General features: G+C 37.8%; 1 protein-coding gene across 1 annotated transcript in view; it reads left to right on the top strand.

Annotated features, from left to right (window-relative positions):
• Positions 1-15230, top strand: part of RASA3 (RAS p21 protein activator 3) — a 133093-nt gene that overhangs the window by 110415 nt on the left and 7448 nt on the right. Inside the window, exons 9-20 of the mRNA XM_082335596.1 lie at positions 911-1015; positions 1521-1677; positions 2521-2669; positions 4692-4806; positions 5688-5762; positions 6278-6401; positions 7492-7598; positions 8252-8329; positions 9293-9370; positions 9899-9972; positions 13792-13898; positions 14853-14935. Coding sequence (XP_082191722.1) covers positions 911-1015; positions 1521-1677; positions 2521-2669; positions 4692-4806; positions 5688-5762; positions 6278-6401; positions 7492-7598; positions 8252-8329; positions 9293-9370; positions 9899-9972; positions 13792-13898; positions 14853-14935 — 1252 coding nt within the window. The remainder of the gene's footprint in view (positions 1-910; positions 1016-1520; positions 1678-2520; positions 2670-4691; positions 4807-5687; positions 5763-6277; positions 6402-7491; positions 7599-8251; positions 8330-9292; positions 9371-9898; positions 9973-13791; positions 13899-14852; positions 14936-15230) is intronic.

The raw sequence follows: 15230 nt of genomic DNA, 5'->3' as shown, positions 1-15230 counted from the left end.
CCAAAGTTTAAGGCACATTCAGACTGTCACTTAGCTGCAAAATTCTCAGCTGAGCTTGTTTTAAAATGAAGATGCTTCTCAAAGGAAACCTTAAAATATATACAGAAACAACTACCTTGGAGTTTGAAAACCTTGCTCCAAGGTGGGTATCGTAGCATTTATCTACAAATGCCAGGTTAGACACCAGTACTTCTACTTTGAATCTCAGTGCTGTTGTTTTACATCCTAATGTTAAAGAGCCCGTGAAAGGGAAGGAAGTTATCATCTAGAGATACATATCAGAAGTTCCCAAACGTGAGGGACTGAGTGCCAAGAATTGTGTAGGCTTCAGTCAATACACTGATTATACAGAGTGGTAGAACTGTCTTAAGGTTTTGAGTACTACAGAACTAGTTTAGGTGCAACAAATTTGTTAGCTTGACACAGTCTTCGCAGGAACTAGAGCACTGGAAAGGACTGTGTAGACATTCAGCCTAACTCTGTAAAGCTGCCTCTTAGCTGCTAGTAATCCCAAATTAGACCGGGACTGACAGTATGGAGTCCTTAAATATCTTTGCACTTTTTTCCCCCGGCGTCCATTTTACCTGTGTTTTTCTGTTATCTGGGATAGCCAAACAGCCCCCTGAATCTTTATCAATATGGATAGTGGAAAGAGTGCAGATGACAGAAAGGTAGTCTAGATGATTTTTTTTTCACGATGTTTCATGTAGGTGAATTGCAAGGCTCCAGAAATCTAAGGTAAGGTTGTCTCTTTACTGTTTGGAAACCATTGTTGTACAGTTTCAAGACTTCCTAATTCATAGGCTTGAGGGGGAAAAAAACAACAAAATGGAAAACAAGGTTGGGATTATTTGATTTTTTTTTTATTTATTTATTATGAATCTTTTTAAATTATTTGGTTTTATTACAGGGTTGATCTTTGGAATGCCAGTAACTTGAAGTTTGGAGATGAGTTTCTAGGAGAACTGAGACTCCCTTTGAAATTTCTCCGACAGTCTAGTTCTTACGAAGCATGGTATTTGACATTTTTCTTTTGGAGAATAAGTAGAAACATATGTCTGCTGTGAAGACTTAAGAGTAATTACTGCTATGTGATGAAGTTTAAATGGATTTAATGTGTATCTTTTTTTGTAAGCAAGCCAAAGTAATCTTAGCAAATGTAAGAACAAGAAGTTTTGATAATGTGATTAGAGATTTCAGTCTGCCTCTGTATCGCATGTGGGAGTTCTTATACATTGGCTTGATGATATTATTTACTGCAGTTCATCAGCCGTGCCATAGTTCTAGTGTGTGGGTTTTTAATCGTATCTACATGAATCTTTATGATCAGAACTTCCCATGTTGGCAGTTGGTGCAAAATAGACTGGCAAAGTTAATTAAAAAGTTTGATTCAGAACTCTCAAGAATTTGATAGATACATAAATATTGTGTGTATCTATACATTTTATATAAGTTTATGTATAGCCTGAGATAGTCTTGTGTTTCAGCACAAACTTTCTGTCTTATTTTTTGCATGTCAGGTATTTCCTGCAGCCCAGAGATAATGGTAACAAGTCATTGAAACCTGATGACCTCGGTTCCTTAAGGTTAAATGTGGTTTACACTGAGGACCATGTTTTTTCCTCAGACTATTACAGTCCACTTAGAGACCTCCTGCTCAAATCTGCAGATGTCGAGGTAATTTGCTTGCACTGCTTGTTGTTTACCTGCAGATCATCCTCACAGGGGTCTCTCTGAATGTTTGTCACTATCTTGCTGGCACCATAGTTGTGTAATTACCAGAGATTTCAGCTGCTTCCTTTTCTGACCTGAGGGCCTTGTTAAGCTCTGCATATTCCTGGTGCTTGTTTTCAGTCCTTGCAGAAAAGATCTTTATCTCCATGCAGTAGGTATGGTGGGTGAAGGCACACCCAGGAACAACAGTGGTTTTAACAGCAGCATATTCTCCGTGGCTTTCTAATTTTACATGTGAAAATGCAAAGTAAACTTCAGTTTGATCGATTGGTTTTCCTTTACTGGAGAGTAACAGGTTTACTTGCATAATTAAAAATAAAACAAACAAACCCAAACCAAGAACTAATCCTGAAATGTCAGAGGGTTGGACCATGTCTGCCATTATGCATACTTTTAGCAGCTGTAACAATACTTTTATTTTTTCAGTACAAGAATTGGGTTCTGTACTTATCGTGGCTTGAAATTGAGAAGGCTTAGAGTTCTTCCTCTTCACTTGCTTCCGAGGCAACAGTGACATTCAGTGAAAAGACAGCTATTAAAAATGTGAGGGGGAAAAAAGAGACTGTACTGTAATAGGTTTTAAATTACTGCCCTCTTGCGATCAAAACTTAGAGCCAACAAAAACTGGAACGTACTGCCCACCTGTGCTATGTACAGGCATGTTTGGGTGACTGGCCACTGCAACTGTTGTGTGGGGTTCTGCATTAAGGAGCTCATGGGAAAAGTAAGAAAGAATGCTTGTTCTAGAAAGATCTCTCAAAGTTTTTATTTCTTTCCACTGTTCAGCCTGTTTCAGCATCAGCTGCACACATTTTGGGTGAAGTTTGCAGAGAAAAACAGGAAGCAGCCATACCTCTTGTCAGGCTTTTCTTACACTATGGCAGAATTGTGCCTTTCATAAGTGCCATTGCGAATGCTGAAGTGAAGAGAACTCAGTAAGTACCAAAACCTAAATTGCTGTCAAACACACCTACTCTGCATTGGCTAGCGTTAGGATCCTCCACTCAGTTTCTAGAATTATATGTAATTTCAAAAGAAACTGTTGGAGTCGTTCCTGTTCTTCCCAGCTGAGTGGCAGAGTTCTTTATAAATGCATTCACTGCTCTGAAGATCTGGCAAGTTTGATTTTAGGAGGAATTCCCATCATGTTTTGCAAAATCTACTTGCAAGACTATTATAAAGTCTGAGAGCAGGGATTTTCACTCTTCTCAGTCGTAATTATATTTGATGATAACTGTGAAATCCTACATTACCTTCAGCTGTTCATATGAAACCATTTCAGCTTTATAGTGTGCTAATAAATCATCTAGTGCTGAGTAAAAGTGTTTGTTGAATTTGTTCAAAACAAAAAACAAGTTTCTTCCTAATCATGAATATTTAAGACAAGCTGTGTGTTTAATCTTCCCAATTAGAGGGCTGAGGAACAAAGATGGGATTGGATCTGGAAGTGCATAGCAGAAAACAAAATCTTGTTTCTGGTCATTTCTTCTATGTCCCTTGTTTGACTTACTGGTGTGCTGACAGTTCAGTAGTGTAAGATCTAGTATTCACACCAGGCAGGTCCTAAAGAACATTTGTTGCCACAAGCCTTGTGCCTGCGTAGTCATGCTCTTGACTGACAATAGAAGAGACAATTGGGAGTCAAGGGGAATGACAGATACTGACTCTGAAGTGTAACAGCTTCCTCAGTACAAAATAAAGTCTTTGTGTGGGTTGGCTTTTTTCAGAGTGTCTGAGGGATAGAGTGTTTTCCTTCCTGTAGGCAGGTGTATTTTGTCTGTGCTGCAGGTTGGCTGAAACAGCTTGGTTGCTGCAGTATGAGGAAATTTGCTGCTCCCTAGTCAGTCATGTTCCTGTGATAAAACAGCAAAGATGGTGTTTGTTTTCAGGGCTTTCTGGCATTTGTAACAAGCTGTGAGCTTACTTTTTCGTGAAACAAAATGATGAATCCAGCAAAGTAATTCATCCTGTTACTCGCTACTTGTAAATAGGTACAACTGTAATAAGCTGTAAACAACAGAAAAGACATCAGTGTGCGTACAAGAACAAGCAAATAACTTCATATCCAAGTTTGATCTGCTGTCAGTAGGCACAGGTTTTGATCACGTGGGTTGTAGATGAGGTCGTTGATTATGTACCTATCTGCATAATGTAAATGGACATACAAGGAATTGCAGGTACAAAATTAATATGAAATTACTTGCATTCTCAAGATGCAAGTAATACTAAAAAAAAGAAGTACACGTGATAGTGCAGCTAGCTAAAGCTTAACAAATCACAATGGCCATATGTCTAGTGCAAGAAGAATTCTGTGCAAGTGGCTTTTCAGGAAAACATAGACTCCCACTCCAGACTCCTGCATGGCATCAGCTATCCACACAGTTCTCAGGGCAGAATTGGGATCTGCACTGTGTTTAATAGTGTTATCACAGGACAGTGATGTAAGTCACTCAGAAAAGATGGCTATGTCACTGGAGCCAGTGTTTTCATCTCCCTCCCAGCTTGCAAGTACTCATTTTGTAGGAGAAGGTAGTAGGTCACATGTAATGTCCAGTGTTGTTGTGAGACTAAAATCACTGCCTCCTTCCCTTACTCAAATTAACGCTGTTCAGTAGCATGTGAAAGCGGGTGCATTTTTCCCCATTTATACCGTAAACCCCTTTGATTTGAGCCTACGTGTTGCCATGTGTTTGGATGGTGCACTGAACACACCGTGCTAATACAAAGAAGAAAATCTGTAGTCCCTCTGGACTTACCGTGATTACTGCTTCTCTGCTATAACCTGGAAATGCACTAATTGCTACATGACTGCATTTAATGGCAGGCTGGTGTCAAAGGGAGTTTTTGTTTGTGCATTCAAACTCAGACTTCTGTCACCTTTCACCGCTTTTTTTTATTTCCATATATTAGCAGTTTATTACAAAGAGACTAAATTACAGAAAATTGTTCACTTCCAGAGATCCAAACACCATTTTCAGAGGAAACTCATTAACTTCCAAGTGCATTGACGAGACAATGAAACTGGCAGGGATGCATTATCTGCAAGTTACACTAAAGCCAATTATAGATGAGGTAAGAGAAGTTTAGACTGTTTGATAGAATGTCACTGTAAAAGGCCTTCAGGGAGCAGATACTCTTTATTCCCATTTTAGGATGACTTTGTAGGAATAATGCTTAAGAGCCTGTTTCTACATTAAAATCTTGTGTGTTAGTTTAGCCACAGCTGAGTCACCCAATTCAGAAACAGTTGGATTGTATTAAAGGAAAAGGAAAGCGTCCATTTATTTAACTAAATTACTCTGTTTATAAAATCTGACATTTATTGTTTCTGAGAAATTAGTAAAGTAATAACTTAGATGAATAAAGAATATATACAGCCGAAAGCTGCTGGGAAGCTATAAGTAATACATTTCATCCAGTGGGTATAAAGGAATAAAATTATTCTTAGATAACTGTGTATGTGATGCATGTATTGTAACAATGGTTTATTATCTGTCCAGTCCAGAATGGTGGGTGTGGGTATTTTAGTGCAGTAATTGGGCCATACTTTCAGACCACAGTCTTCCTTTAAATGATTTGACAATTTCTTCAGCTGTTGTTATAATGTTTCATCAAAAAATCAAGTTTTTAAAGAATATAGATTTACTTTCAAAGTTGACTGTCTGGGCAAAATAGGACTTTTCTTGAACAGCCTTGCTTGAGAGAGTCTAATGAACAATTCTTCATTTCAGTTGAAGGAAAGCGTAGAACAAATTTAGTGCTACTTTTTGGAAAAAAATAAAGATCACGTGTAATTTACCTTCAATGCTTTGTCAAAAGAAAAAAAATACAATTTGTAAAGTTGGCTTTTGCCTTTTACCCCAAAAAACCTAACAGATTATGCTTTTTACAAAACTTTTTCTACTTGAAGGTAAAGTGATCTATTAATCGTTCACTATGTTTTTTTTTTCTAGATCTGCCAGGTCCATAAACCTTGTGAAATTGATCCTGTGAAATTAAAAGATGGTGAAAACCTGGAAAATAACAGGGTATGCATTAGATTTTGAAGATATAATCTCTATTTACACTATCAAGTTTAACTGAGGTCCTCAGATGTTTGATGTTACAAATAATTTTGTCATTCATTAGAATACACTGGAAGCTTCTTAACAAACTGTTACAATTATTTTACAAGGGCTTTACATTATGCCATAAATACAGTATCTGTAGAATGTTAATCACTTCTCCCACCACCCTTAAGGACAAGGATAACTTAGCCTGTGGCTCTACTGATGACGTAGAAAATGGTGCTACGAAAAGGAACGATATGCCATACAGCCATATCACTTGATGTTTGTTTTTGATAGGAATAATATTTTTACTCTTGTACTTGAATATGTGCATTTACCAAAGAGGGTATCATTAAGCGCGAGATTGTTTTGCAAGTATATAATGTTGAAAGTGAGACTCTTTTAATGATGCCATTATGAATAAAACCAGGAGTAATACCACTTTCCACAGCAGAAAACGATACTAGTTTTGTCATAATTGTTGCATTTTTCAGGAAAATCTGAGGCAATATGTTGATCGCATTTTTACTGTGATTACAAAATCTGGTGTAAGCTGCCCTACAGTGATGTGTGATATTTTCTTTTCACTGAGAGAATCAGCTGCCAAACGTTTTCAAGGTGAGTTTCTATATATTGTTTTATTTTACATCACTGATAGCTTTTAAATGAGGTTGTAGTCTAGCAGTCTGCATGACCGATGACGGATTTAGTAGTTGAACAGCAGCTTATCCAAAATACCATTTGGAGTGTGTATTAATGCTGGTTTTTCCTTGACTTTTCGTTCCACAAAGAACATGACTTTTAATGATTGTATGAGTTTTCCTTAGACATCTTTCAAAGGAAAACAGCATTTAAAAAGAACATTATGATGGTATGTATTTGTGGTTTCAATATTTGCGTAGTATGCTCAGTTTTCAAATGTTCAGGTTTTTGTAATGGCTCATTCTGCAGACTCCATGCAGCTGAATTATTTTCTGCTCATACGTCAATCTGTAATAAAGGCCAATCTATAAATTATTTGAGTCATTGCAAGCTCATTGCCCTAGGAGGCCCATGTGCTGCAAAGGTTTTCTGGCTGTCAAGAGAGAATTCTTTCTGCTCCCTCCTGTTTGTTTTGGCTCTTTCGGAATGAGCAGGCAATATAAAGCCAGAATTGAGCAAAACAACCAACCTGTGTATTTTCATGAAGGGAAGCAGATTACAATAAGGGAGTTTTAGAGAGAGTAATACGAGTTCAGCTTTTAAACAGTCACTTCACAGTAGAGAAGCTCAAGCAGAAAGCCATTGATTGTGCTGTTGTGCTCTTTATTTTATGTAAAAATAAATAAATAAATAGTGTTTTCTGCAATTACCAACTGGAATAGATACATTAGGAGTCTGTACAGCACTTGTGCTCGGGGCTATAACTAGACAACTGAGAGTTGGCCTCTGTGCTGAACGTTTCATAAACTATGTAAGTTATTCATCATACGTTAGTTGCATAGATGGAATAGCAGATGTTTTTATGAATTTCCCTATGCAGTGGAAAAGTGAATGGTGTTGTGAATGAAAAGTGAATGGAAAAGTGAAAAATGAATCCTGTAACTTACCAATATATACATTTCCAGCACATGCTTGAGTTAGCTTTCTGAAGGCATTCTGATAATTTCAGAAGGTTTTTAAGGAAGGATTATTGAAATGCTGAGTAGAGGTCTTTTTTTTTTAATAGGTGACCTGGATGTGAGGTATACAGCTGTCAGCAGCTTTATTTTCCTGAGATTCTTTGCTCCTGCCATTCTTTCTCCGAACCTATTTCAGCTTACACCACACCATCCAGTAAGTCCTGTGTCAATTTCTTCTAGCTATGTATATGGCTCTGTCACCATAGTCTGTCTATCAAGGTTCTTTCTTCAGTTCTTTTAATAGCCTTTAGGAGAAGTACCTTTGTTAGTTCAAAGATCCGCTATGTCTGTCTTGGATACGAAGCGTATGCTGAATGACTGTGTATGTGAAGAACTTGGGAGGTATGGGAGAAACAGTGAAATTTAAGGACAAACAAAGTAGATGGTCTAAGCTGCTGTGGAAAAGATGATCACTGCTTCATTTTTGCTGCATTACACGAATGCTGGATTGATTGTCATCAGTGTTGGAAATGTTTTGGATGTTAAGCAACTTATCCAAGACTTTCAGTAGTTGTTCTTATTGCGAGTGGGGAGGACCTGGACAGTCTTCAAGACAGAAATCTCTGGTTTTGTTTTGCAAGTGATTGCCTTTGGTTCTCTGAAGAGCAATAGGGTAGCTGTGAAGCATGATGGCTTAAGAGTCAAAAGCCTTTAAAAAAGCAACTTTTTTCCTGTAGTGTTTTATTGGGTCTTTTCTAATTTTATGTTACTTTTCTGCAAGTGAAATAAGAAAGAAGAAATGTAGTTTACCTTCATCTATTCCATGTTTTAAATAGCCCATCCATATAATATTGTTCTCTTTCCTAGGATCCTCAGACTTCTCGAACTTTGACACTTATCTCTAAAACGATTCAAACGCTAGGCAGCCTATCAAAATCTAAATCTGTAAGTATGCCATTTTCATTTAAAGGCTTAATTCAGGAAAGTGATTTTTTCTTTTTTTTTTTTTTTTAATCTTTTATCACTCATTGTAATTAAGCCTTTAAAATGCTTGAGTTGCACTAGGCTTATGCAAAACTGGTTATGATTGCTTTGATTATAAGCCTCTCAAGCTCGCAGGAAAACTAAATCTGTCTTAATCTGAACTAGATTTCAGTAAAGCAAAATTGTGTGACCAACCTAGAAGTCTATTCCAGGGCTTTTCATTCCTTCCCTCTGGAAGAAAGATAGTGATCAGGAAAACCCGTGAAGTTCTCTACTTGCCTCCAGTACATGATAGCAGCTCTACAAGGCTTTACAGATTGTTTCAGCATTTTAAAGCTCAACCAAGAAGAATCGCCCAGTAAGGGGAAGGGCTATGCTTTTCTTTTCATACCAGTTCAGTTTTCTGCCAGTCAGTGGTGAGATTAGATCTAAATGCCCATGCTCTGGATCTTTGATTGAAATAAAACTTGTGTACCTAAGGCACCACACTGCTCTATCTGGTGATAATTTGGGGTTGCTGGTGGTCTAGTTAGGATTCACACAGGCAACTGTAGATGAATCTGTACCTCAATTACGAATCCTTCAAGACAGTAGAATTCCTTCTCTCACGCTTTTCGTCAGCTTCTTTTAGGACCAAGATTAAAAGCCAAAGCAGAAGTTTGAAGCTTTTGAAGAATGCATTATTACCTGTAGTAACTGAACATTTGAAATGCATTCTGCTACCTTTTTGAAATAAAAATTTTCTAGTACTGAATGTGTGCTGTACAACGTGAAAGCAGTGCTTTGCTTATTTTACCTCTGTCCAGAAAAAAAAAAAAAACTCTTATCTGTGCAGTGGTTTGCCTCATGGACTACTGCTGTTAACAATAATACTTTCTATATAAGCTATATTATGATATGCATGGTTTTGACTTTGTATTTCAGGCCAACTTCAAGGAATCCTACATGGCTACTTTTTATGACTATTTTAATGAGCAGAAATATGCAGATGCAGTAAAAAATGTAAGTAATGCATGTGAATCTTCTGAAAATCCTGCTGTGTTGTTGAAGCTGATGCTCAGAATCCTAGAATGTAATACATACTGTTTGTAAACCAGGAAGCGTGTGCTGGAAAAATCAGACTCCTGATAACTGTAATGTTCAAGAAACTTTTATCAAATTATGTGCATGTCAATAGTGGAATCTTTTTGGATCTACTTCTACTTAATAATTGAGACATGTGCATGCTTCATAGGATGCTGCAGATCTGCGATGAAAACTGCTTAGTCCAAAAGGAAGCAAAAGATGGTATAACAAAGGAGAAGCACAAGAAGCGTTGGTCATCTGCAGTTTTTCTGCTTAAGAGCATTTGTGCTACTTTTAGTTTACAACCCAGGAAACCTCCCAAATTCCTCAAGCTTCTGCCGTTACCTTCTGTTTACCTACTTTTACAATATTTTCTTGTAGCTCTATGCTGTACAAATGTTAAAGATTTTAATTTGGGTAGTGCTGTACTATCATTTTTATCTATGCTTTTTGTTCACCTTTTAGTTTCTAGATTTAATTTCATCTTCAGGAAGGAAAGATCACAAGAGCATAGAGCAACCTATATTGCTTAAAGAAGGGTAAGCATGCATGTGCAACAAAACCCTCTACTTGTGTGCTTGCTACCATTCGAAGGCAGCTATCTTTTTTTCCGCCACCCCTATTCCATCCATGTGTTCAGAGAAGAATGTAGGAAGATTCTTGTGTTGCTGTTTCCACTCTCTGTGGCTGCTATAGCTGATTTTAACATCTTTTCATTTGATTCAAACATCTTAATTTAAGTGTGTTTTGAAATACGTGGAGGAAAAAGAAGCCTGTAGAACATAATTAGCACAGCTAAGGCAAAATAAACTTAAATCAGCATTGTGTTAAAATCAAGTTGATTTTTTTTCCTGAACTCCAGTGAACAAAAGCTGTAGAATTCCACTGTGAAGGCAGATACTGAATATCTTAGTGAGGGCAAAGCCTGCAAATGGAATATGTTTTTGCTGCCCTGTAAGATCCATGTGCTAATCATTATCATGGCCATTTCGAGGAAAATTTGTGATGCACTTGGAACAGTTTCTAGTTTTAGTACCTTTCCTTTTTTTGGAAGCATGTTCCATGTGCCATATTAGTTTTAGATACTAATTGTTGACCTTTTTTGTGTTACAAAACTTGAGTTGTTAAGATCATCTAAGTGCACTGTGGAAACAGCTTCTTTGAGCTGGGAGGAAGAAAGTAAAAAATCCAAATTCTTCCTGTCAGAGCTCAGTAAGCTGAACTGCTTCTGGAAAGTAAGTTTTCATTGTAGCTTTAAGTCATGCAAAAATTAGGTTTTAGATGAAAACATGAGTACCTCTTCCAGTTAACCTCTACAGATGACTTCTCTTCTCTGATGAGCATCTGTCCCTAGAAGCAAGTTTGTCTATTTTAAGTCTGTACATTTATCATTCTTTTGTTTTTGAAAATAAATGTATAGTTTGTAACATTTTCCCTCTAACTCTTAAACATTATTTTTTCTGCCTCTTATATTTCTTTTGCTCCTGTCTGATTTTTTTCTGTCTTTTCTTGCTCGGCCTGTGGCTGCTGTTGTAAGGACTCTTAAACTAACAGTAAAGAAAGTTGATGGTAATAGTTCATGCAGGTAAGATGGTAGGGGCAGTTGGTGCTTTGCTGTAGGTACCAGCTGACAGCATGTCCTTCCTTTGCAGCAATAGACTTGTCTGACCTAACTTCGGAGAGGAAGTACTCTGTTTAACAATCCTGAAATGCCTGTGTAAACCCAGCAGGGAACATTTGGTTATCTATTTCTTGATGTTGAACGACTCTTTTTTTTTTTTTTTTTCTCTTTTTTCTTTTTTTTTTTTTTTCTTCCTTAAAACAAAAACCTGCTGTAAATAGAGAATAAAGGACTTTTATCTGTAGGCAGAGGCTCCAAGAAGCACCGAGATTTGCTTAGTACTCAGTGTATAGATGCCAGTGAATTCACTGGAAGTGAGTAAGAAGTGGCCATACATTTTCTAGGCACTTCTTAAGTAGCATTCACATAAATTTTTCTCAAGGTTAAGGAGTGGCCTTCAGCTGCCTATTTTTCCTGACATTTTGTGTTATTGCCATGTTATATCATGGGGAGTGGGTGGGAATTTTCACAGCCTTTGATTTGATTCTTCTCCAGATTGATTGAGTGGTTAGTGGGGTTTCTCTTTGCCTTTGCAATGTTTTTGTTTGCCTTTGTTTTTTTAATCTAGCTTTGTTTCTATTAAGAGTATCTAGATGGAAAGCTATAGCATATGTACTTTTGAATGAACGTACAGTACCAAAGATTAGTCACTGGCACTTGGGGTTGCTGGCATTGATCATGCCATCGCTGCTTAACAGCTGTCTGCCTGGTTCTTTCCAAAAGGAAGAGAATTAAAAGGAGAACTAGTCCTGCCGTTCTTGTAGGTGAAAGGGGCATGCTGGTGCTTCCAAGCAAGGCTAAGGCAAATCCAAACTCAGGTCTAGCATAAACATGAGAAGAAACATTATCTCCAGCCACCCAGCACTGAAATGGGTTTCACCTTAGACTTTTTTCCCTTTGTGCTTCTGACTGTTTGCGCTGACTTCTCACACATTCTGTGAACGTTAGAAACAAAGAAATCCTTTACATTCACCTTAAAACTTCTGTGGCTTTGAATGCTTGTCACCTATCTGTGGGAAATAAAAGCACATTCTTCTCTTGGCTATGTCAGCTATGAAGAATTTAATTAGAAACGTGCTCTTAGCTTTGCCGTATGGAATTTGCGTTTTTCAAAGAGGGAGGCTCTGTAGGAGTTTGCAGTTTTAAGTCACCTTTTAGGTGTTGGCATTAGAAGGAAGAGAAACTAACTTGAAAAGCATATTGTCCAGCCCAAGGATATCTGCTCTTCCCTTGAAATTTGCCTTAACCTTGAAATATGAAGACTACCACCAGTGGGCCTGGTGATGACCTGAATCATATACTTTTACCAAATATTTCTCAAGTAATCCAAGAATAAGGACCAAGACAGTAACTGTCTGACCATTTTAAGAATGTAGAGGTGTGTAACTATAACTGGTTTAAAAAAAATCTGTTGCCGTATACAGTCCTTGCCAGCTTTTGCTCACACAACTTGGAATGGGCAGCAGGCACCAGCCCTGCTGGTTACAAAACAGTTAAAGTCTGAAGGAACGTGGGTTTCTGTTTGAGCTTTAAACAGACCTGAGGTTCAGTTGAATGCAATGTAGCTGTTTCTGCCTGAAGATACCAGAAGCGAGAAACAGTATTAGCTGTTCTAAGCATTTTAGCTCTGCTATTGAAAATCTTCAATCAAATCATTCGCTGTTCTCTCTGTGTGCTCTTTGTGCTGTATAGTGCCTTCCTACTTGATAAAAACTACCCTGTAGTAAGTAGTTTTTACTGGCTCCATTATACAATTCTGTGTTTGGCACAATAGTTAATGTAATGTGTAGAGTAGCTGTTACCAACTCTCTACTGCATATGCATACACATTTTTTTCCACCAAAAGCGATGCTGAGCAGTATGAAGTCAGTAGGGTTTCCAAAGTCACCTTGAAGCTTTTGGATTGATTTAGTGGTTAGGAAGGTGGTGGATGCATCACAGTTTCTTGTAAGCTAATTAAAATTTGAAATTAATTAAAACTGACAACTCACTAAATGAACACCCCTCTTCTGCCAAAAAAGGGGGGAATAGGGGGCTCTAGCTTTCAGCTGTCAGATTGCTTTGTATGTTACTGAAAACACGTTTCCAACTGCAGCATCAATGTGCAATTGCAAATGGAGCTGTGGAACAGCCTGATATTGTTTCTAGAGCTTGAGAGTGACTAGAGCATGTAAGGGCACAGTCCCTGTGCTCCAGAGGCCTTACACCTGCCTTTTAATTCTTAATCATACTCTGAACTTTTTGAGCTTTCTCACAGTTTAAAAAAAAATAATTAAAAAAGCTTGTAGAGTTAACAGGTCAAGCTTAGCAGAGCAGTACTAACTGTGTCCTGCCCTTTTTCTGCTGTAGTAGGAAACCATTTAGCTGGATTTGTAACTGAGGAAAGGGCACAAGCTGCAGTTCAGCTAACTAACTAGAGCCCTGTGTAGACTGCAAGTCAAGCTATGTGTCTTGCCCCTTATGTATATCTGGAAAAAGGACAGGCTTAACTAACAGATGCACTAAACCGATCCAAATGTGACTTTCCTTTCGTTGTCAAGACAAGGCCTTAATAATTAGAAAACACTGTGTGTCCCCTCCTAAAGCTTCATAAGTGCCATCATGTATGTGTGTGTGTGTATATGTATATATGTATAACTCTATATACATAAATACATATTTTATATATATGCATATATTTATATGCATGTATATATAAAATCTGGTGTATTGTAACAACTGTTGTCCTGTTTACTAGGTTCATGATCAAGAGAGCACAAGGAAGAAAACGATTTGGTATGAAAAACTTCAAGAAGAGATGGTTTCGCCTGACAAACCATGAGTTTACCTATCAGAAAAGCAAAGGTAACAAAGGTTTGCCAGTCTTTTTCTGATACATTAAAGCGAAGATTAAACATAAGAATTGTGTAAGAACAGAAGACTGAGATCTAGATCTGTAACTGTAGAAGGCACAGTGCAGGCAAGTCTGTCAGTCTGTATGTTCTTACACTTTTCTTAGTATGTTTGTGCTGAGTGTTAGAGAAGCTTCCTGGATAGCACAGTACCCTATAAATTAGGAGAATATTTGATAATATTTGTCTAATATCAGTTATCAACATCATCTGTAGGTTTCACAGTTAAGTAGTAGATTGTCCAAGGAAACAAAACTCAGGATACAAATACCTTACGCTGGGATTTGGGGTTGGATTGAACATTCTCAGATGCATTTCAGCTTGTTCTCATAAATTCTGTGGCATTGGCGGAAGTGGCTGCAGTAGGCAGGGATTTGCCTGCAAGCTTTGAACTTGCAAAAATGTGTTCACTTAATGTTGCCTAATATCAAGGATTTTGCTTTTCACAAATTGTTCCTGTCTGTTTGGTAGTGCACAACAAATACCAGTTCCTTCCATCATATAAATACATAGGGAGTGAGAAAGATAAGGAAACATGTTCAGATCATGCCATTCATCGTTTCACACTCAACTTTTAAATCTTATGTCACCACCATCAACCTAGTTCAGTTGAGCTGACAGGAATGATTTCTTTCATTGTCACCTTCTCAGGAAATGTACTGCATCGTGCTGCAGTAGTCAGTTTCTAAGAGGTTTGCTAGCATAATGTAGTGCAGCTGAAAACAGAAATGAACTTAAGATAATACTTCAGGACCATGCTAGTAAATCCCTGCTGAGTGAAAGATTTTTTTTTCTTGTGCAGTCCAAATGGTCTTCAAAGGAACTGAATCAGCCCTTAGAATACAGGCAGAGGGTGAAGTTGAGTTGTGAATAAGTCACTCAGTATCTGTGTGTGTGTGTTCTGCAGGTGATCACCCTCTGTGTAGCATTCCAATTGAAAACATTCTGGCAGTGGAAAGACTGGAGGAGGAATCCTTTAAAATGAAAAATGTAAGTAGGTCATCTTCATTAATTTGCTTGTTAGGCTGGTCTAGATCCACCAGCCTAATCGCCTTTTTCCCTTTTGTAACCTGGATTGGGTTTCTGTTGAAAGATGTACAACCACAGCTGCTTGTTCTGTATATAGTAGCAGGACTTTCCAAAAGTACAGCCCATTCAGATTCTTAACAGTCAGCAGTCTTTGGGTTTCGTGATGTGCAGCACACTCAGTACTGACCACTGCTGATCAGCTGTCTGGGCTCCGTAATGTCAGACACAGGTAAGATAATCGAGTCCCTGCCCTTTC

The sequence above is a fragment of the Platalea leucorodia genome, assembly GCF_965183815.1.
Source record: "Platalea leucorodia genome assembly, chromosome: 2".
Classification (NCBI taxonomy): domain Eukaryota; kingdom Metazoa; phylum Chordata; class Aves; order Pelecaniformes; family Threskiornithidae; genus Platalea; species Platalea leucorodia.
The sequence above is the reverse complement of the archived record's forward strand: the minus strand, read 5'-3'. Positions and strand labels throughout refer to the sequence as shown.